The following is a 21,870-nucleotide window of genomic DNA, read 5'->3' as shown; positions in this document are numbered from 1 at the left end:
ATAGCCTTGATATAGCCATAAACTTTGTAAAAATATATAAGTAGGTTCAGCCATGGGTAAAGCTAGATACAGTATTAATTAATTTTCAACGAGGTTTTCAACATGTCAAATAAATAATAAATAAATAAAAATTTCTTTATTTGTTTCAAAAATTTTTTACATAATATTGTTACATATGTTGCATTGAACCCCACACTAGGATCCCCTGTGTTGTGAGGCTCAATCTCTTTCATCATATTACATAACAGAACAACAAAAAAGAAATATATATTTTTTAAACAAATAATTGCCATTTTAAGTATTGAGAGTGTGTTTGTGTGTATATGCGTACGTGTATATGTGTGTGGGTGGATATGAATGAAAATATTGTTTTAGTCGATTATTTAATGTTATTAATAGCATAAAGGTATATTAATATAATATTATTGCATGAATTACATTAAGTACTAAGTTAATTTAGAACAAATTGTATTAATAAATAATAGGTATGTAATATTTCTTTATTGAATTATTCAGCACTGCCGAATCTTATACAATACAATAATTTATAAAAAAAAGTTAGAAAATAGAAAATCTAAAGTATTGTGAAATTATTGCATTATAATAATTTGAAATTCACGCCAAAACTTCGTCATCCACTTTCGTGGCCTTTTGAATCGCCCTCGCAAGAATAACTTTGCCAGTAACAAACGTGGGCCAATCAGCTATCGCCAAGTCTGTTTACTTGGTCCAATGACCGCGATTTTTGATAAACGTCATCAATGAAACGACCAATCAAATTAACACACGATCAACACTAGCGCTAAATAACTGCGTCGTCGGCGTTGACAACTTCAGTTTTTCCCGAGACATTGCACGCAAAGGATTGTACAGAGAATTTGATTTTGCTCTCGATTCGTTAAAAAGTGCTTAAACTGTGGAAGTGTAACGCTTTTTTCACAAGAAGTAGTTAATTTATTTTTAAGGTAAATATTAATCTTCATTTCTATCGTTTTTTGGTGTAATTTAATCATTTCATTCAAGAATTTACCGTAGCTTTTTTATAACCTTTCTTGTACTTTCCCGTTCAGTGGCATTTTCTTAATAGAAATTCAAGTAATATTCATTAAAATCATTCGATACAGCTTCGTGAATGCATATTTAACTAAATACATAGAAAGCATCCCAATTGTGTATCATGAACGTCAAAGAATTTTCTCGATGTCATCCCATTGTGGGCCGGCTCGTTGTCCCACTTATCTATTTACCCATACCGTTATCTATTTCACCGTTACAGCTTACTTTCAGTTTCATTAATCGTTCCTACTCTTCGATCTGGTTAGGTGCGTTGGCTTGTGACACGTTCGTCTGACGTGTCCCTTGAAGTAGGAGTTCGACGAATTTATCCCATACGTGTCCTTGGTACGGTCTAATGAACCCGTTTGTCGACACTGCAAGCGTTTTATTGTATTTGCTAGAGAGAGTTTGCTTGAATTTTGTTCTCGATTGTTCTAGAATAGTCAATTCGCACAAAATGCGGTGGTACCTGCTGGCGCTAGCTTGCGTCCTGGCGGCGGTGTACGCCGAGGACAAGAAGGAGAAAGACAAGGATATCGGCACCGTCATTGGTATCGATTTGGGTACCACATACTCATGGTAAATATACTTTTTGTGTTAATTAATAGGTAATTTAACATATATGTAACCACGCTGTTTAAAAGATAAGATAGAAATGTTGCTACTTGAGATAAAAAATCATTTTCTGAAATTTAAATAATTAGTAAAAAAGTAATAAGTTTATTTTGTTTCTAATCATATTATTTAGTGTATTTCTACCCATTATACCCATTTATTGAGTGTATTTCTTAAAAAATCTCAGCATATTGTAATAAAGTCTTGAATTAAATTAAAAAAATATTATTAATAAATAAATCATGTAAATCGCACAGTATTTGGGTGTTAATTTCTCAGAATATCTTTAGTATCAAATATTTAAAGGATATGATAAAATATTATGTGGGAGGTGGTGTCTGCCTGTGTGAATTTATTCAGATAAAATTGGTATATGAGTCATAAAAGAAAATAATATCTCAAGTAAAAATACAGTTTGATTCATAGTTAAAATTTTATTCTATAGTTTCCAAGTAACAAATGAAAGTCTTTATAAGTTACAATATTCCAATGTTTCATCATCAACATTATTTATATTCTTTTCTATTTAATGTTATTTTTCTTTTGTCCACAGTGTCGGTGTCTACAAGAATGGACGAGTGGAGATCATTGCCAACGACCAGGGTAACCGTATCACCCCGTCATATGTAGCGTTCACAGCTGACGGCGAACGTCTCATCGGAGACGCCGCCAAGAACCAGCTTACAACCAATCCCGAAAACACAGTTTTCGACGCCAAGCGTCTCATCGGTCGTGAATGGACAGACTCCACCGTCCAACATGACGTCAAATTCTTCCCATTCAAGGTTGTTGAGAAGAACAGCAAACCTCACGTCTCCGTGATGACCGCACAGGGCGACAAAATCTTCGCTCCTGAAGAAATCTCCGCTATGGTGCTCACAAAAATGAAGGAAACTGCTGAAGCTTATCTCGGCAAGAAGGTCACTCACGCTGTCGTTACAGTCCCTGCTTACTTCAACGACGCTCAACGTCAAGCTACCAAGGACGCTGGTGTCATTGCCGGTCTTAACGTCATGAGAATCATCAACGAGCCCACCGCTGCTGCTATCGCTTACGGTCTTGACAAGAAAGAAGGAGAGAAGAACGTTCTCGTATTCGATTTGGGTGGTGGTACCTTTGATGTGTCTCTTCTTACCATCGACAACGGTGTATTCGAAGTAGTCGCCACCAATGGTGACACTCACTTGGGTGGTGAGGACTTCGATCAAAGAGTCATGGAGCACTTCATCAAACTGTACAAGAAGAAGAAGGGCAAGGACATCAGAAAGGACAACCGTGCCGTCCAGAAATTGCGTCGTGAAGTTGAAAAGGCTAAGAGAGCTTTGTCTTCAAGCCACCAAGTTAAGATCGAAATTGAATCCTTCTTCGAAGGTGAAGACTTCTCCGAAACTCTTACCAGGGCTAAATTCGAAGAATTGAACATGGACCTGTTCAGATCTACCCTTAAACCTGTACAAAAGGTGTTGGAAGACGCCGACATGAACAAGAAAGACGTCGATGAAATCGTACTCGTCGGTGGTTCAACCCGTATTCCCAAAGTGCAACAACTTGTCAAAGAATTCTTCAACGGCAAAGAGCCATCCCGAGGCATCAACCCCGATGAGGCCGTCGCATACGGTGCCGCCGTCCAAGCCGGTGTACTCAGCGGTGAACAAGACACTGACGCTATCGTACTTCTTGACGTCAACCCTCTTACTATGGGTATCGAAACCGTCGGAGGTGTCATGACCAAGCTCATCCCCCGTAACACCGTCATTCCCACCAAGAAATCTCAAATCTTCTCCACCGCTAGCGACAACCAACACACCGTAACCATTCAGGTGTACGAAGGTGAACGTCCCATGACTAAAGACAACCACTTGCTTGGAAAGTTCGATCTGACTGGCATCCCACCTGCGCCAAGAGGCATTCCACAAATTGAGGTCACCTTCGAAATCGATGCCAACGGTATCCTTCAAGTATCGGCTGAAGACAAGGGCACAGGAAACAGGGAAAAGATTGTCATCACAAATGACCAGAACAGATTAACGCCAGAAGACATCGAAAGAATGATCAAGGACGCGGAGAAATTCGCTGACGACGACAAGAAACTAAAGGAACGCGTCGAAGCAAGGAATGAATTGGAGAGCTACGCATACTCCATCAAGAACCAACTCCAAGACAAAGAAAAGCTCGGCGCTAAAGTCAGCGACGACGAAAAAACCAAGATGGAAGAAGCCATCGATGCCGCTATCAAGTGGCTCGAAGATAACCAGGACGCTGATGCTGAAGAGTACAAGAAACAAAAGAAGACAGTAGAAGACGTCGTCCAACCGATCATCGCCAAGTTATACCAAGGTCAAGGTGGCGTGCCTCCTCAGGGAGCGGGCGGAGAAGATGACGAATTCAAAGACGAGTTGTAATCACAGACTGATAACGAGTGATAGCCAAATGTGATCTCCGTCGCTACGGGCTACGTGCGATGCCAGCGCAATGCACGTAGTCTGTAACTTAGTGCGGATACGATGTGTTTTAGCTCGTGTTGTGTATATTTATTCGTGTGCCGTGTGAATGAGGCTTGTGGTGGTCGATGGACGAATCTGCCAAACGTATAGTCAACGTAATTCATACTTAATGTAAAATCAATCGCAGGCGAATTATTATTATCTTTGACTGTACAAGTTTTACGATCGCCGCCGCTCGCGTGAATGTATGATTTGTATGTATGCGTATGTTTTGTATAAAATGATGCATTTTTAATTTTAATAGAGCAATAGAGTTAATTGTGAAGAATCTGTTCTCTATGAGAGGTGTTCCCTCTAAACATCTGCTAGTCTCGCTATCGAGACTGCCTCAGTGTTCTTTATCGTATGTAATTGTTTTTGAGACTGCTGAAATGTTAGTTCTTAATTAGCAGAATAATTATGTAGAAATAATATAAAGAAGTACGGAGGAGTACATAATAAAACATTTTTTCTATGAAGAATTTATTTCTTTTATTTTTCTACCCAGTGCAATCATTTTAAAACCAAGGTTAAATAAATTAAAGATAGTAGCAACACAAATATTATAAAACTATGTAGCACTGTTAGTCCCCGCATACATTTCGTAATTGAGAGCAATATTCGATATTGAAAGATGGCGATGCCATTATAGCTGCTTGAATCCTCACTTGAACTTGATCTGGAAAACAATTGTAAATCAAATTAAAAATATCTTTTACCCACCACGGTAATTATATTATGGCAATCTTTTGAAAAATATTTATCACGCTCAATAAAATTCACATTATGTAATGAGGAACCTCGATAATGATGAGCAATTTGACTTTGACCATGTAGTTCATTGACCTGTGTTAATTGTTTTAAATAGGTACCTAATTACCTACCTACACAATGAGTTCGTAAATCTGGGTCAACCACTGTGGCATATTACTGCTCTGTGACTGTCGCTAACATAGTTATTGTTTTTATCCCGATTCAAGAAGGAAAGAAAACTAGAACAGCATAAAACTGATATCAAGATAAAACTACCGATTTGATCATTTCCGTCCACTTCTACTGCAGTTATACCAGCCGCAGCTCGTAGCTCAGCCAGCGATTCAGTGAAGAACGTATCTAACTGTAAGAGAAAATTGTCTGTTTTATAGATTTCGCGGTTTCGCTCTTTTTTACCAATAATAAGTTTCCATCTACCGAAAATTAATACCGTTCAGCGCGTAACGGTTCAAGCAAGAAAACGAAAAACAGACTTGGTAGGTAAGGTTGGGTCGCCTAAGATCGGATGTGACATAAGATCGGATGCATGGAATAACTCGCAAACTAGGCAATATTCTCTACTGCTACCAACACTACTAGATCCGCCATTTTGTTCTGCCCCTCTCTTCACTCTGCGGCCGGCCAGCGACCAGACGGGACGTGTACACAGGTGATTCAGCAGAAAAGGTGTATTTTGTGGCGAAAATCGTCGATCCGATCTTACCTACAAAATTTTGATGGCTCATTGTGGAGAGTGCTTTCATTGAAATAATGTAATTAATTATTTTGGGGCAGAATTAGCGAATCCTCTTTCCATCTGTATACTTTGATTACGCCTAGGACGTTCACAACCCAAGATCCGATCTTCCCTCCCAATGCCGAAGATCGGACCGAAGTTTAGCTCTTGACTGCGCCTTATGCAATAATGCGCAATAATTATTAACTTTTAATATATTTAACTATCCAATGACGCTATGACTATCAGACCTTAGGTACATTTTCATTATTTAGTCCTAGAACACGGAGGATAAAAGTTTGAGAAACTTAATTAGGATGAGGAGGGAAGACCGGACTAAAAAAACGCAATAAAAAAAAAAACTTCTTTGTCAAATTTTTTGAGGAATTTCCTGACTCAATCATTGATGCTCAATGTATGGACGTAAGTCCGGATGTTTTCCTAATGTTAACATTATTATTAAACGCATAGAAGTGAAGATACTACATAGTCCGATCTTCGGCCGAACTGTTATTTTCTTCACTATGGTAAGTCGAAAAAAGTCTGCTTTTTAGGCTCTAAATTTGCTTAGATAGATAGCATCTACGCAAACCAAAAAATTAGGGGTTAAACAATATTTTCTTGTCATCAATTTACAGTTGACCGCAACAGAAAAACGACATCGAATCATGAGAAATAAAATAAAAAATACAGTACGTATAAAATTTTCGGCATATGCGTCCGATCTTAGGCGACCCAACCTTACCTAGGTAGTTAAAAATATGAAGTTACTATACGCGCGGCGCGTACATAGCACTATTTTTATATCAAACATATTTATTTATACATACATAACATAACAATAAAGTACTAAGCAGGTATATATCATTTTTTTAATGTACAATGAAACCATGCAAAATCATGATGAAAATGTTTACTATAAAACTCATTTTACGCGGTCTTAATATTATCAACTGATTTTATTATTAACTTAGCTGTGTGCTTTTTAGCATGCATGTGTGATGTACTATGACCTAGTAAACGTGTCATTGGGTTGAATAACCGTTGTAACCAAAAACCTAACCGTACTGGTACTGCTATTACGTGAAAGTAATAACTAAGTACCTAATACGCCGGTTGTCATCGTTATTTTAGTAGCGATCTAACGTTTTAATTTAGAATCTATATTAATTTTATCTAGAATCTAAATTATGAAAGAAATATTAGAATAGATATGTTTTGGGGCCCCTTTAGCCTTGGGGCCCCGCATAATTAATACGGCGGTAGCTACGCCCCTGGATCTTAAATTGTTCCATCATGTCAAAAAAATCACAGAAATGTATTTTATTAACTGCGCAGGTGGAACTGGTGGAAGCAATTTGATGTATCCGATTCAGTATTCTTATTTCTAAATAATATTCAAACGAAATGTGCCACGCGGTTTCACCCGCAGACGAACCAGTAGAAAATATTTCTATAGCTTGGTACAAACGGCTATATTTACAAGTAGGTACAATAATTTTCATCAACATCTGTAAAGTGGTAGGTATTTGCGTTAAAAAGTAACAAACATACCTACATGATACATCATCATACTTGCAATTTTTTGCGTTTACAATATTATAAGTTATAAAGGTTATAACAGAAAGACGTAAAATTTAAACAAGTACCCAGTGGACGATGAAATAATGAAACTGCAATGCAATGATAGCAAAATTTAGCTGTGGTAGTCGGAAAGTGCGGATAGCTGACTCACTGTATCCCGGATACCAGGCTAGTAGGTCATGCTAACGACGTTAAAGGTTCCATTAATCTTAAATTTTTGGTTTATTTATCATATTATTTTATGAGGTTTTGGTGGTAAACGTTGGAAAACTACTAGGTATATAGATTTTACTTTTGATTGCCATTCTGCACAATAAGTCAATATGTTTAAGAAAATGTTCACACCTACAGTCACTTACAAATTATATAGTAGGTATATCACCACACTTAGTACAATTACAATACCTAGACTACTAACAGGAAAACTATTTTTTCTAATAATTTGATACCTATCTAGGTTCATCGTAGGTATTAAAATGCAAACTTACAAAACATATAAATAATTGCAATTTTCGTTATGTTATCCACCGTATAAAAATAATGTCACATTCTCAATTCAAACAAACAAATGTACCATAAGATAGCTAGATAGATATTCAAGCTATGCATTATACCTCAGTATCAAGCTGTTCGGCATCAGCAGGCCGGGGCAGCACTCGTGGGCCTGTGCCCAAAGGTTGCTCTTGACCTTAAAGAATTTAACTTCACTTATGTACATTACAGAATAAATTCATTTGACCATGATCGATAGAAAATGTAACATTTGAGTTTGAATTCAATTCTAGAACATTCGACATTATTATGTGAAAGTATTTTACCATTCTCTTTAGTCATATGAAAACTGTTTTCTGGTAACTAGCTCATTTTTTGCATAGGAAAACATATTTAAATGTATAGAGGCGTTTATACCTGTACACCAGTCCACACCACGCGCTGTTGCCCGAGCTTTACAGGTATTCCAATCAACATTTAGAAATATTACGCTGAAAATAAATTCATTCAATAAAATATAGTACAAATTTTATATGCAGGGCGCAAGAACACTTTCACTGTGAAACACATTATAATATAAATAAAAACGCGCATGCAGCACACATGATAGTCGAGTTTCATTTTTAATATGTATTAAGATCTGTTTTTATATCTTATCTATTCTCTCCAGCTCTCCTATGAATAGGTAATATCTCTAAAAATATGATACCATGAACAGCGGTCACCGATTATATGCCGATCGACAGTTATACGTCCCGGCGCTGAACATCATCGTAATAACCATAGGTATTGCTTTTGGTTCTGAAATCTAAATTGAATTTCGATGGTATTCAATTAGAAATAACTCAAAACTAGAGATCAATGAACTATTGCTATTATTAGCCTACAACGTTACCGTTAGGGTTAGAGTCGGTATAAGTATTTCGTTATCGAATTTTTTATAAAAAACGTCAATTAAGTAACTAAAGTTTTATTTATGTAACTTGCGAAAATTTATCTCCGAGCATGTTTAATTGTATTTCTAGATCAGCTTTCACTTAGAAAGTATCTGTATAGACCTTACTGAAACCAACTTAGCCACAGCAATAAGATCGTTCATGTTTCAAGTTTCTGAGATAACCAATGTCCAATACAGTTTACATATTTGAAAGTTATGGGAAAATCACTGTATCCCGACTGACCGATACCTAAATGGTAACGTTATTGTGTGTTTGTCGTTTGTTGCCCCGAATGTACTATGGTTGGCCCCGCGGGATAAAGAAGTAAAATCAGCTTACTGCTGGTGAAATAATATGCAATAAGTTTCATAGCTTATTTATAGTGACAGTATGGTAATTAACTTCGATGTGTGAAGCCTCTTTCTGTATATGAACATCTTTTTATTATTATTAGATTGTTATTAAGACGACGAGGTTTAAAGTTGAATAATTAATAATAACCGATTAGGCGGAGTCGGCATCATGTCAAGTAGCTCGAAGTCAACGCCAGAAGCTGGATATCCGGTGAGAATCCAACCGTGGTCAATGCAATCCTGTAAAGAAAGTAACTTAAAAAATCCCCTACCATCAACCTCAATGAGTCAACCACGCTATTATCTAATAACTACATATATCAGAATAAAGGTATAAGATCTAGCAGCGTTGGCCCAATAAATGACATGACGGAGATTCTGAATAAACACCTACTATGACGGCCTATCATAATCATTGGCCCTAAACACTATCATGATTGCCAGCTCCACGCTATCCTTTGTGACAAATAACTACAGAAATTCACTGCTGTCAATCACCTTCATAGCGATACGTCGTCTTACGATATCAGCTCGCATCTCTACACTGCATCCGATACTGCGGAGTTTCTTGCCGATATCATCGTTCTTCATTTTCGCCTCGTTGAAGAGCATTCCGAATTCCACTAAATATTTATACCATTAGAATATTTTAATAGATCCGTTACTTAGTTTTGTTTGCTTAATTTATTGCAACAATGCTTTTAACTCAACTACTTAGATTCGGTAAAATGAGAGCAAACCTTTCACGTATAATAAAAACTAGATCAAACTTATTTGCGGTGATTATAATGGTCCAAAAAAATGCCTACCGTACAATAAAACTATCAGCCTAAAATCTCGTGCATCTTTTCAGTAGGTAGTTCATTAAAAAGGCTGAACAACGCTACGCGGTAAACCTCCGGGGCCCCACTATCGTGCATATTACTCTAGGAGGAAAGAGGGATGGTGATAAAAAGTTTACTCATAAAACACAACGCACAATAAACCAAATCAAACTGCTTAGCGGCGGCCATAGCCTGCGTGCGCCGGCCGGAGCCCCGGGGCCCAATCAGTAACACGCGGTACACGCCCGGGGCCCCGCTAGCGTGCACTCCCTGCCCGGGCCCCTGCGCCCCGGACGCGCACGCTCGGATCGCGTTGAAACACTTCATTGCGCACTTTTCGTGATCGTCGTCTTGTTCTATGTACACTTCCTGTGGGTGAGAACTGGGAGCGTAAGCAATTATTTAAATAAAAGAGGAAAATATAAAAAGTATGAAGCTGCTGATAGTTTTAATTTGACATTTTTAAATGCAACATGCTTGTTAACGTTCTTTTTGTTTGACTTGTAAGTTGTAGGTTCATTCAAATATCTTGAATTTTAGGCCTTCTTATTATTATGTGCATTTTATGTAATGTTAAAGATAGGTGTATTTTATGTAATGTTAAAGATAGATAGTTAGCTGGTAGGTTTTATATGAACTACTCTACTACTCATCATAGAAAAGAGAATGTATCGACAAATCTAAAAAAAAATTACCTACCATAGATTGAACATGCGGTATAGGTAACTACGTTTCTAATGCATTTCTCATTATAAGTTAAAACTTATCAAAAGCGTAGCTAATCTTAATTTAAAATCAAATTGGTCTTATTAAAATGCCTTATTATATTAGTAAATAAATGAATTCATTTTTCATTGGAATCTCTACACACACAGGACGTGAATGACATGTCAAAACCTTTAACGTGGACTTGTACACAAACTTCAGCCCCTCAAAGTCCTGCTGGAAGAAGGACCGTGCTGGGGTCCACGGGTCCACAGTGGGCGGCGCCACTGGCGGTGGAGGTGTCAGCACCAACGTCACAGTTGGCAAGACGCCATCTTGCTGCAGGCACTGCGCTTCACGGACCGTGCAGGGGTGATCTAGTTGACGCAACTTGGAACTTTACTATTATCCTTATAGCACATTTCCGGAAGCGTAAAATAGGTTTAAAAATACCATGTAAAGTTTAATTAATACCTAGATAAAAAAAATCCAATCAGATTATAGTAAGGCTACCCATTTATTACGTTATATGTAAGATTTCTGCTCAAAATACTAATTATGTCTATTTCAACAGTATTACACTTGTAGTACATATATGTATTAATAATCATGTTAGGATCGTAGATGAAAAATTAATATGTACATCAACAAAAATTTACAAGAATATTTCATTTTTGAAAATGCTGATCATGTTGTCATACCAAACATCAGCCAACCGGATTGCGGCACAGGGTCTTTCAGAGTCAGAGTTTTCGTAACTTCTGACATCAGCTCTGGTGAAATGCACCCAGGCACGTAGTTATCGTGCTAGAACGTGATTATCTTTTATTTCTTATCTTTTTAATTGTTACCTCGATACTCGCTATTCTATAAGAGTAAAACTGCTGTCAGATACGTTTTATATGTTCTATAATTTCATTGAATACACTTATACACAAGTAGGTACTATGTACTGTGTGGAATGGACAATTATCAAGAATCCTAATGGAACAATGCCTAAACATTGAGTAGGTACCATGTAGGTACCTAATTGTTTGTATTGCAATACAATTAATTTTATTTTTGACAGTCAATAAATTAAGAGCCCAATGTTGTGACGATCCTGAAAATTATTGCCAAAATTGTTTGATACAAAATATACTTTTGTATTTGGTTTTATCGTTAAGATGAGATTGGAGAGTGGATGAATCGAATTATTATTAATTTAAAATTGTACATAAACTAAGTTGTTGATTACCTTCTCGTAGCGATCCATTACGCATCGGCGACTGATTACAATTATGCCCAAATCTTTTAACATTTCTCGAACTAGTCTGTTTATATCTGGAAATATGGAAATCACGATTTTACTGCAAAGTAGCTTAGTTAAACATTTTAGCTTAATATGTCAGTCAGAAAACAATGCTCATAAAATTTTGCAGGAACATAAAAATACAAATACTGCGGACTGCGCTGCCGACTTACAATACAATAAGTTATCATTTATGGCCATAAGATTTTATGAGTAACTAAGAGCCTTGAGCCAGAGTATTACTTGGAGTCAGGTATCAGGAGAAAGAGACGGATTGTAAAAGCATTATTTAGATAATAATAGTTGTACCCGAATACGAGTTCGATATCATTGCGTTTTTGATGCAGTGATAAGCGCGCAGAGCTCCTGGGTTCAAAACTTATGGAGACCCGAGACTATTAAACAATTAATTCACAGGTACTTAGTTATTTTTATACGAATAAACGAAGTCAACGCGTAATAACACATTCACAAAATAAAATAAATTATTAAGTATCTAAAACCTCACCTATTTTAAGTTCCGGGGAAACCAAAAATATTACCCTGTCGACGTCCTTAGTACTGTGCAAGTGACGCCCCACAAATACTTTCATGTGCTTCAAATGATCTTTTGGTAAATGTATCACTAAATCTCTGACCATATCCTTTAAAAAAATATTGTTACGAAAGATTAAAAACACCTTAAATTATTATATAGCAAATATGAAAACTGAATATTCGACTTGCTTTGAATAATTTGTATATTCTATGTTTTTCAAGGTATGGTAGAAAAGTTTCAGGCATTTGGAGAGGTCTCCTTGTAGCATCTGTTTCAGTCATTTTTAGCTAATTAAAAAATTACTTTTGTAAATCAAATATTCGCTGAATAACAACAAACTATAATTCAGTTTTCTCTTGACACATTGATTATTGATTGATATCTTTGGATATTTCCAAAAACGATGGAGGTTCCTTTAATTCAACATTTTTATTTGAATGGTGCATATAGTATTACAAATTGTATGTCCAATTAACACATTTATTGTATTGAATTTAGTTAAATTCAACCACAATTCAAAAGACCCACGTCGTTATTTAGATAGTGCACAAGGTGTGCACAAGAAAGTAAAGAGTACGAAATTATTCCCAGTACCTACATCAAAAAGGGGACACCCTAATGATAATCAGCTGTTTTTGTCATTAAAGTGTCAATGTCAAAAAAATGTGGTTATGTTTTTATTTAATCACGCATACACTTGGTGCTGAACTAATTCATAAAAATAAGCAGTAATTACTCGTTTCTTTAGGTTTCTCAATGCATGCCGTAATAATGGGTCAGATGTCATAACAATTCATTGATAACAAACATCACTCATTTTACGATGTTCGGACGAACAGTGATTGAGTTTTTTACGACAATCTTCGGTATGGAACTTAGGTCAATAATTAAGTAACTGTGAATTGACTAGTTTATTTCCTATTAGTGTGCCGATGACTAGCATCGGTTTACGTCGTAGTTTAGTGTATAAAGTAGCAACAAGGATGTTTTCTAACAATTTTTCGTACGAGGTGAGTGTACACATTTAAATACATTTATTTATGCAATCAAACAAGTTTTTTTCGAAGTTAAAGAAATAATATGGACCAGACATTATTCTGTATCCTTCTCTTTTCCTGTAAATTTTGACCTTCTTGGTAATTGTTTCATTTTAAAATACGTTAATTTTTAACTCTGATAGTCATTACATAAATAAATTTAATATATAAACACTGCCAAATTATTAAATTTTCATATTTAGTCATGTGAAGTACCTAACCAGTTTTTAAAACACCAACCTAACAATTATGTATGTATTGCATTGTGTTTCAGTTAATTAAACTGGAAGGTAATTGATACTGTGCTTCTGCAATTGAAATAACTTCCTTCATGCACAACCTTACTCAATATTTTGTAATAATTTATTTCAACTCTTTACAAAATAGATGAAATTGGTCCGAATTATTTTTTTTTTTACAATGTCGTTTATTTCTCTGTTACAGGATGCTGTCCATAAATTAAACTCCTTACAATCAAACAAGGCTACAATAGAACAAATACGAAAAGACATTAAAACTGGACAAGTAAGTACTTATTCTCTATTCTGTTTGAAATTCTAGAAATAAACAAATAATTTATTTCTCAGTAATATGATTGTAGCATACTATTATCTCTGTGTTAACTTATAATTATTATTGAATACTATACAGTTGATAATAATTAATGTATCTAAGTACTTGGTTATACTAATTATATAATAATAAAAATATATAGCCATATAAGTATATAATAATAGCCAATATATATTTTTATAGAAATGCACAAATTTGGAAGAAATGGAGAAATATTTAGCAAGAACAGGAGTCCCACTTACAACACTCGATAAATTATCTGTTATACATGTTGCTGGCACTAAAGGAAAGGTAAGAATACAAACTACAAGTATGTATAGATTTTATTTTAATTTCATATTTTGATATTAATAACTATAAAATCTTTGCTCCTAGCTGTAACTTGCTTTTTTTTCTTGTATAAAACATATGTATATCTTACTGAACTCTGAATGTTGGTCGCTAGAACTTAAAAGTTTTTGCATAATTTCTAATTTTGCTAAAATTTAGACTAAGATGTTAATTTTGAAACAATCTGTCTTAGTTTAAAAAACATTCTAAACAATCTGTCTAAAGAGACAAACAATAAGAGCTAGCGCGCAAGAGCAAATTTTGTCTCTGCAACTATTTTGTCTCTCCCATCACCTCCATGGGCTAGTAAGAAAGTGCGCGCACGTAGCGACGCAACTCCCCATAAAGTTGATGGGAGAGACAAAATAGTTGTGAAGACAAAAGTTGCTCTTGCGCGCTAGCTCTTTGATTTAATTTTTTTTTAGATTGCTCTCATAATTTATCAACTCTCCTTTTTAATTACTTAGGGGTCAACAAGTGCAATGTGCGAGTCCATCCTCCGATCGCACGGCTACCGCACAGGGTTTTATTCATCTCCACATCTCATAGCTGTAAGGGAACGGATAAGACTCGCCGGACGACCACTCTCTGAAGAACTGTTTGCACAACACTTTCATAAAGTATATGACGCTTTGCATAAGACACAGGTTTGATTTATTCTATAATTAAATTAGTTCTAAGTGATCTTTTATGTTCTTATTTAAAGGAATACATGTTAAGTGGTATCCAATGATATTATAAGTAAAAAGGTATAGTTTACCAACACAACATTTGATTTGATCGTCAAAAAGGCACACTAACGCATGGCATGATTCAACTTTTGGGAGCGAGAAAGAGACAACTGATGTAAATTGTAGCTATTTAGCCAGTTTCGACATGCCATTCCAACGTATTTACACTTTTTTACTTATAATATGTAGTATAGCTCAGTTAACAGAACGAATAGTAGGTCTATCGATATTTTAACAATGTTTTTTCTTTCAGAAGTATGAGGGTGATATGCCAAAATACTTTGCCTTCCTGACAGTGATGGCTTTTAATGTTTTCATTCAAGAAAATGTAGATGTCGCTATAATTGAAGTTGGAATTGGCGGCATTGTGGACTATACAAATGTTTTAAGGTAATGCAGCAAAATAGATTTATTGAATTGTAGTTTCCTTCTCAATTCGCAGTAAAGTGCAGTTAATCGTTGACTGTTTTACCACAGTATTACCATTATTTCCTACAGTAAGGAATCGCCTTTGATGTCGCGCGATGCCGCCGCCAGCGTAGGTAATGACGCTGCCACACGAAAATACGCTAGGGTTGCAACAAATGGGAAATAAAACAATTGTGATTATTAATATTATGATGAAATCTTTATTCATATGTACATTCAAAATAATTGCGATTATTAAATCTGATGTAATTATTTGTTCATAAATATATAATTACAGATATTGCACTGCTAAATATTATTTACGTGGACACTTTATTTTTGGATGTTCTTAATTGTATATTATAACATTTAACTAAGTAATGCATTCGCATTGGGATGTACAATCTGATTAGAAAATAATGAGGACAACATATATACATAGCTTTGATTTTAATTCAACAGATACAATTAATACAATCTTTCTGAAATATTGTTTCCTTCTGGGATTTCAATGTAGATTTACATCCGTAAACCGAACAGTTTGTGCGCGCCATAATAGAATATGTAAGTACCTATGTATAATAAAATTATTACACAAAAAATACGACTGCGTCATCCTTTCGCGCTAGGTAAAGCAAACTAAGCGTGTTTGCTTTACGCGGCCCGCGTCGCCCGACCCCCGCCAGTTCCCCTCCGTTTCTCTGCACAAGTACATTCGTCGCACTACTGTAGGAAATAATGGTAATACTGTGGTTTTACTATGCCTCAAAAATTTTCTATTAAATTATGTAGGATTATGGATTGCTTAAAGTTACTCCACAATAGAAATTTAACTAAACATAATCTTAATAATCCTTGAATTCTCATTGATTTTAGAAAAGTCCCAGTAGCCGGCATAACAGCTTTAGGCCTAGATCATACGTCAATATTGGGAAACACTTTGCCGGAAATTGCTTCAGCAAAAGCCGGTATAATGAAGCCTGACTGCGTGGCGTATACTGTACAACAACCACAAGAGGCTATGGAAGTTTTGAAAAGAGTGGCTTCTGATGTTAAAGTATGTATTCTATCTTTATATCTGGTTTATATAACAAATCTTTTTCGTCGTAAAATTTTTCCCAAATACTCTGGGTATGCTGCAAAGGAAATGTAGGGTTTGGCTTGGAAACTTAGATCATTAAGTAATGGATAACACACGCAGGCGTTTCCCCTTTTGCCGAGGTATAAGATTATTCGAATCGAAAAATCTTATGCTTTCATAAAAACTATTTGCGTAATCGATTACGAACACTCTGCGTATTCGTAAAACATCGAAAGGACGTCTGCGAGTGCTCCGCTAAAAATGCCGTTTTGCACTGTCAAGTCTTGCAGAAGCAATTCAAACATGTCGAATATTAAAAAAGATGGAATAACCTTTCATTTGTGTATATTTTTTTATTTTTTTAACGTACATTTCTAATTAAATGCAATTTCTAATAATCGTCGATGTATCGTTTAGCGATATGATCAAGACAAATAATCGAGTCATGTGTGTACTCGATCATTGATGCGGCCTCACGAGACTATCATGGAAAGAAAATATACAAATTTAATCTTTATGAACTAAGAGATAAAGTTGAATTTAAAACGCGATATTGAACCGCATTCCCCACGAGACTATAAAGCGATGTAGCGAGACTATCTTGAAGAGAAAATATACAAATTTAATCTTTATGAACTAAGCGATAAAGTTGAATTTAGAACGCGATATTGAACCGCACTCCCCACGAGACTATAAAGTGATGTAGCGAGACTATCTTGAAGAGAAATTCAAATTTAATCTTTATGAACTTAGTGATAGAGTTGAATTTAAAAACTCGTCGCTTAAAAGGTCGTAAATTTTTACGACTTTCTTAGTGACGGACTGCTTTTAACTTGAACGTCGATAAAAAAATATTTTTCTAAGTATAATTTGAAATGAGATGAGAATTAATCTTTATTATATTAAAATTTTACACAACTGCATAAAAAGGAGTATAATGTTTATTTTGTAAGTCTTGTATATATTTATTAAAATTTACGCTCGGTTACTGGCAGAGCATTTTAATGGTACGGAACCCTTGGTGCGCGAGTCCGACTCGCATTTAGCCGTTTTTTTTGTAATGTTAATCTTGTAACCTTTCTATTATGTAATCTATACTAATATTATAAAGCTGAAGAGTTTGTTTGTTTGTTTGAACGCGCTATTCTCGGGAACTACTGGTCCGATTTGAAAAATTCTTTCGGTGTTAGATAGCCCATTTATCGAGGAAGGTATATATCATCACGCTACGACCAACAGGAGTGGAGCCACGAGGGTGAAACCGCGCGGAGCAGCTACTTTGTTTATATGTATGTACGAATATTGCGTATATTTCAGATTTACAAAAAATCCTGCTTTAAGGCTAAGGTGGATTGAATGCTGTGGGAGAAAATCAGAATGGACACCTCGGTACAGAAATAATAATAATTTCTGGACCGATATTTATTTTATTGAATATAATATGTGATGTGTTGAATAAATACATATTCAAATACAAATAAAATGGCGTTTTATTGTTTTTTCGTATGCATATAATAATGATGAAAACGTTACAAATGACCTGTGTAGTATTTTTTATGAATATAATATTAATGTTATATCTAATTTCAACAAAATTATTATTTTTGTAATATCGATATGGTTACATCCCTTTAGAGCGATTGTATTATTACGTATATGTATAGAGATTTTTCTGTGTAATCGATGTATGTGTGCAAAAACATGCTAGTCTGTCCATTTTGTAATAGTTTGAGTTTGTAAAGACACAAATTATTTTTGTGAATGTGTGATTGTGTTTCAAAGTGTGAGTTACCCTCCCCGCACCAAAACCGGCAGAAAGTTTAGTTAGAACATTTGCCAGCGTGCTCCATCCATTACTTAATGATCTAAGCTTGGAAATGAAAATTTAAATAATAAATGTTATGTAATTTCATAAATAAACAAGTTATTCTTTTCAGTGTCCTCTAACAGTGGTGCCAGAATACAACACATATACATTTCAAAATGGCCTCCGTCATTCCATACAATTAGACGCATATAGAATAAACGCGTCCTTAGCGATTCAGCTGGCCCATGCGTGGATGAGAATAGCCACAGATAATAAAAGTGAATATACAGATAATGTAAAAATCAATGGATTAATAAATAAATTACCAAAGGAAACTGTTATAGGTTTAAGGGATTGTAAATGGCCAGGACGATATCATGTGGTTGAAACTGAATTTGGATGTGTGTACTTAGATGGTGCTCATACAAGGGAGTCGATGGAAATTTGTGCAAAATGGTTTAATGAGAATTGCAGGTATGGTATACGAATATGACCTTATTTCAAGAACAAATAAATTTTGGGGTGTTTAATATTAGATATTAATTTTTTTTTATGTCAAATGAATAGAAACACTTCTCAGTACTCACTAACACTAGAACATTAGTTTTGACAATTAATTTATTTAAACTAAAAAATAAAGACTGAATAAATTTATAAGATGGGTAACATCTAACTAATTTCCTTCACAAAAATATAAGTAAAATGTGATTATTTTTTTTATACATATATGAATTTAGAGAAAGTTTGACTCTAGGAATTTAACACATTCGTAAATAGTGATACCTAAATACATGATAGTACAAATAAAAGAACTATTGAAAAAAATATAAATTTATTATGAGCTTATAACATTGCTGTAGATAATTAAATGTCCAATTAATTTCATAACTTTTCACTATGCTGTAGCGTTGAGCACAAAAGTATACAAAATACTATTCAACAGTCAACTGTTTATCACTAAAGTCCAGAAGCCTGTCAATATCTGTTAACCACAATATTAATCTATCCAAATATCCACCATCTTGCTTATAACTTAGAAGCAAAAGTTGCATGTGTTGGAATGCCATTGGTTGCTTCAATAAGTACTCCAATCGACCATCCCTTAGCGACAACAATTTAATAAAAACAATGGCGATTAATGTCCACTGTATTGGCTTAAACATTATATTATTCGGTTGCAATTGGAATGTGTTAACAAGCAATCTGACATCAGAGCTAATACTTAACGTTAATAACCCCAATGATCTTAATAAATCTGGTAAAACTTTATTCAAGTGTTGGCAAACGATTCTTCTACGTAACGCGTTCTGTGCATTTTTATCTACTAACGGTAGCTGGGTTACTTCCTCTTCTTCTGTAGGCTTGGTAACTTCAACATTTTCCACATCAGGTATCACAGTTTCACCAGCAAAGAATGCCTTTACTTTCAATTGCATTTTTTTGCTTTCCTCTTTCAGCATTGTGTAATCAGGCAATGGTTTCATCTCTTTTGATAATGTTTGCGCGTCGTACCGTTTGTCTTCTAATTCCAGCATGTTGAGTTTACGGCACAATGCTTGGTATTGGTCGTATGAGTTTGATTTGTAGAAGATACTTTGTGTATGATTGTTCAAGTACTCTTTTATGAATTCTCCTTTGTCCGCAACAATTTCTTTCACTTTTTCTTCCCCAAATAGGAACAACAAGGTGTCGAGTGTAAACCATTCAGCCAAACATTTCTCTACCTCAATTGTAATTGCTGCTACTGATGGTTGCTTCTTAGATAATATTTTAGAGGCAAGAGATTTGGATTTATCTTTCTTTATATCTGTATTATTATTATTTGTATTTGTATTTGTAGGTGCCTCTAACAGGATGGGATCGATTTTTTTCTCAGGCTTTTCTATTATTTCACCAACAATATTTAAAGGATTTGGCACAGGTTTTACTTGTTTCTTATCTGATTTTGGTTCTGCTATACTTTTTTGAGATTTTTGTGTTAAATTTTGCTCTATATTTGAATCTTTTTGTGTTTCTACAGTTTTTGAGGAGCTAGATGAATTGGAGTTATTTTCAAGGTCTGGGTTTGGCTTAGATTTCTTTTTACTATTTTCATTCATGTCATTATAATCATTATTAGCACTACATTCTAAGTTTATGTCATTGTTTTGCATTTCACTTAGTCCAGCATGTGTGAAGTCGTTAATTGAAGTGAATGATTTTAATTCCGATTTTATATCTATTCTCTCTATTAGACCTAAATCAACTTCTTGTCCTAAGCTTCCCACTGTGTCTAGCGGCAATAAATGAAACTTTGGTACGTCTTCATACTCACGGAACCACAGCGGACTGGTCAGCATCTGTTTCTTTATATACATAGCAGATTTGTAACATGTGTTGCTACAGAAACTCTTACGTGTCGTTATATCGTATACTTTGTTTGTTTTCACTGAAATTCTGTACTTCTGTTTCGGTATATCTTGTTCCGTGATCGTTTTCTGACATAAAGGATAACCACAAAGACGTATAATAGATCGCTCTTCTATAATATCTTCTAAGTGCGATTGATTAATGTCCGGTAAACATTTGAGAAAATACTCCTCGCTAATGCATTTTTCTAATAAACTCTCGACAATATTCTGCGCTTTAGCGTTACATTCCCGTTTTTTAACAATCGCCTTTCGTATTTGTTCCTTGGTCATTTCTTCCATTTTTGTTGGCTTTTTCTTTGATTTATTGCCTTCCATTTCCATTTTATTTATTATTTATTTATTTTCTAATATAAATTAAAACTCATGCAAAACTTGTTTTTTTCTGTACTTTTTAATGTCACTAATACGTTCATGCAGCTGTCAATTGTGAACAGCTGAATTAACTTTTTATATAATTATAGAAAACAGATACGAGGTTATCTGCCGTGTACTGGCGCGTATAATAATTATTAATATCTTCCTACTTTTTTCCTGATGATGATTTTATTTTCAGGTATCAAGATAAAATTTTGATATTTAGTGCCACTGGAGACCGTGATGCCGAGATTCTTTTAAAACCGCTTTCACACATGCATTTTGATACAGCATTATTCGTCATACCATCAGCATACAAACAAACCACGGATAAAAGTGATAATTACTATAAAACTGAGCAAAATGAACTAATTTCCCGATGTAAAAAATATGCAGATATTTGGAATAATCTTAATCACAGTTCAAAAGACATAAATGTATTTGAATGTGTATCAGACGCTTTGGAAAGTATTAATAAAAATAGAAATCAATCTATTTTAATAACAGGATCACTTCATTTGGTTGGTGCTGCTTTATCAATAATTGAACCTAATTTGAATTATTAATAAAAAAACAAGGATAAGCTGTGATGAAATAAAATGTATATTGTAATTTGTAATCGTTTTTTAATAAAATATATAACATGTTAATTATTATGTGTTTTTTTATACTAACTTGAATTTTACTAAAATGCTGTGAAGCTTAGCTGTGAAGTAACTTCAGTGCCTCCTTGTGGGGTACCTATATGTATTTCACATATTTTGTATCAC

General features: G+C 34.8%; 4 protein-coding genes across 4 annotated transcripts; 2 read left to right on the top strand and 2 right to left on the bottom strand.

Moving 5' to 3' along the window:
* The first annotated feature begins 805 nt into the window (after nucleotides 1–805).
* Hsc70-3 (heat shock protein 70 cognate 3) lies at nucleotides 806–4,636 on the top strand. Its single transcript, XM_090119236.1, has 3 exons — nucleotides 806–965; nucleotides 1,495–1,635; nucleotides 2,225–4,636. Exons 2-3 carry the CDS (start codon nucleotides 1,514–1,516, stop codon nucleotides 4,071–4,073), a joined length of 1,971 nt encoding a protein of 656 aa, XP_089975362.1. The 5' UTR covers nucleotides 806–965; nucleotides 1,495–1,513; the 3' UTR covers nucleotides 4,074–4,636.
* Nucleotides 4,637–4,684: 48 nt separating this feature from the next.
* On the bottom strand, nucleotides 4,685–12,649 carry LOC149909319 (adenylate kinase 8-like). The gene is made up of 12 exons (XM_090119248.1): nucleotides 12,557–12,649; nucleotides 12,339–12,474; nucleotides 11,777–11,862; nucleotides 11,241–11,346; nucleotides 10,732–10,916; nucleotides 9,990–10,203; nucleotides 9,509–9,633; nucleotides 9,159–9,250; nucleotides 8,137–8,210; nucleotides 7,842–7,915; nucleotides 5,184–5,271; nucleotides 4,685–4,833 (listed from the first exon to the last, which is right to left on the bottom strand). Exons 1-12 carry the CDS (start codon nucleotides 12,647–12,649, stop codon nucleotides 4,739–4,741), a joined length of 1,368 nt encoding a protein of 455 aa, XP_089975374.1. The 3' UTR covers nucleotides 4,685–4,738.
* Nucleotides 12,650–13,019: 370 nt separating this feature from the next.
* LOC149909317 (folylpolyglutamate synthase, mitochondrial-like) lies at nucleotides 13,020–21,745 on the top strand. The gene is made up of 8 exons (XM_090119229.1): nucleotides 13,020–13,378; nucleotides 13,850–13,930; nucleotides 14,162–14,269; nucleotides 14,776–14,955; nucleotides 15,293–15,429; nucleotides 16,324–16,504; nucleotides 18,466–18,809; nucleotides 21,300–21,745. Exons 1-8 carry the CDS (start codon nucleotides 13,301–13,303, stop codon nucleotides 21,664–21,666), a joined length of 1,476 nt encoding a protein of 491 aa, XP_089975355.1. The 5' UTR covers nucleotides 13,020–13,300; the 3' UTR covers nucleotides 21,667–21,745.
* Nucleotides 19,151–21,139, bottom strand: LOC149909318 (putative RNA polymerase II subunit B1 CTD phosphatase RPAP2). The gene has a single exon (XM_090119221.1). The coding sequence runs from the start codon at nucleotides 21,065–21,067 to the stop codon at nucleotides 19,268–19,270; it is 1,800 nt and encodes a 599-aa protein (XP_089975347.1). The 5' UTR covers nucleotides 21,068–21,139; the 3' UTR covers nucleotides 19,151–19,267.
* Nucleotides 21,746–21,870: the final 125 nt, after the last annotated feature.

The sequence above is a fragment of the Colias eurytheme genome, chromosome 3 (genome assembly GCF_061535395.1).
Source record: "Colias eurytheme isolate Ceu_HAF_F1 chromosome 3, ilColEury1 Martin Lab GWU primary, whole genome shotgun sequence".
NCBI lineage: Eukaryota > Metazoa > Arthropoda > Insecta > Lepidoptera > Pieridae > Colias > Colias eurytheme.
The sequence above is the reverse complement of the archived record's forward strand: the minus strand, read 5'-3'. Positions and strand labels throughout refer to the sequence as shown.

Bases quoted from the DNA above. Each gene is read 5' to 3' on its own strand.
- LOC149909319 (XM_090119248.1), bottom strand. From the start codon at position 12,649: ATGACTGAAACAGATGCTACAAGGAGACCTCTCCAAATGCCTGAAACT. The intron at 10,204-10,731 runs GTTTTGACATGT...TCTCACCCACAG, and splicing joins TGTACAAGTCCACGTTAAAG to GAAGTGTACATAGAACAAGA. The intron at 5,272-7,841 runs GTATAATGCATA...TTTCTCTTACAG, and splicing joins CCGAACAGCTTGATACTGAG to TTAGATACGTTCTTCACTGA.
- LOC149909317 (XM_090119229.1), top strand. From the start codon at position 13,301: ATGACTAGCATCGGTTTACGTCGTAGTTTAGTGTATAAAGTAGCAACA. The intron at 15,430-16,323 runs GTAATGCAGCAA...CATTGATTTTAG, and splicing joins GACTATACAAATGTTTTAAG to AAAAGTCCCAGTAGCCGGCA. The intron at 18,810-21,299 runs GTATGGTATACG...TTTTATTTTCAG, and splicing joins TGGTTTAATGAGAATTGCAG to GTATCAAGATAAAATTTTGA.
- Hsc70-3 (XM_090119236.1), top strand. From the start codon at position 1,514: ATGCGGTGGTACCTGCTGGCGCTAGCTTGCGTCCTGGCGGCGGTGTAC. The intron at 1,636-2,224 runs GTAAATATACTT...TTTTGTCCACAG, and splicing joins TTGGGTACCACATACTCATG to TGTCGGTGTCTACAAGAATG.
- LOC149909318 (XM_090119221.1), bottom strand. From the start codon at position 21,067: ATGGAAATGGAAGGCAATAAATCAAAGAAAAAGCCAACAAAAATGGAA.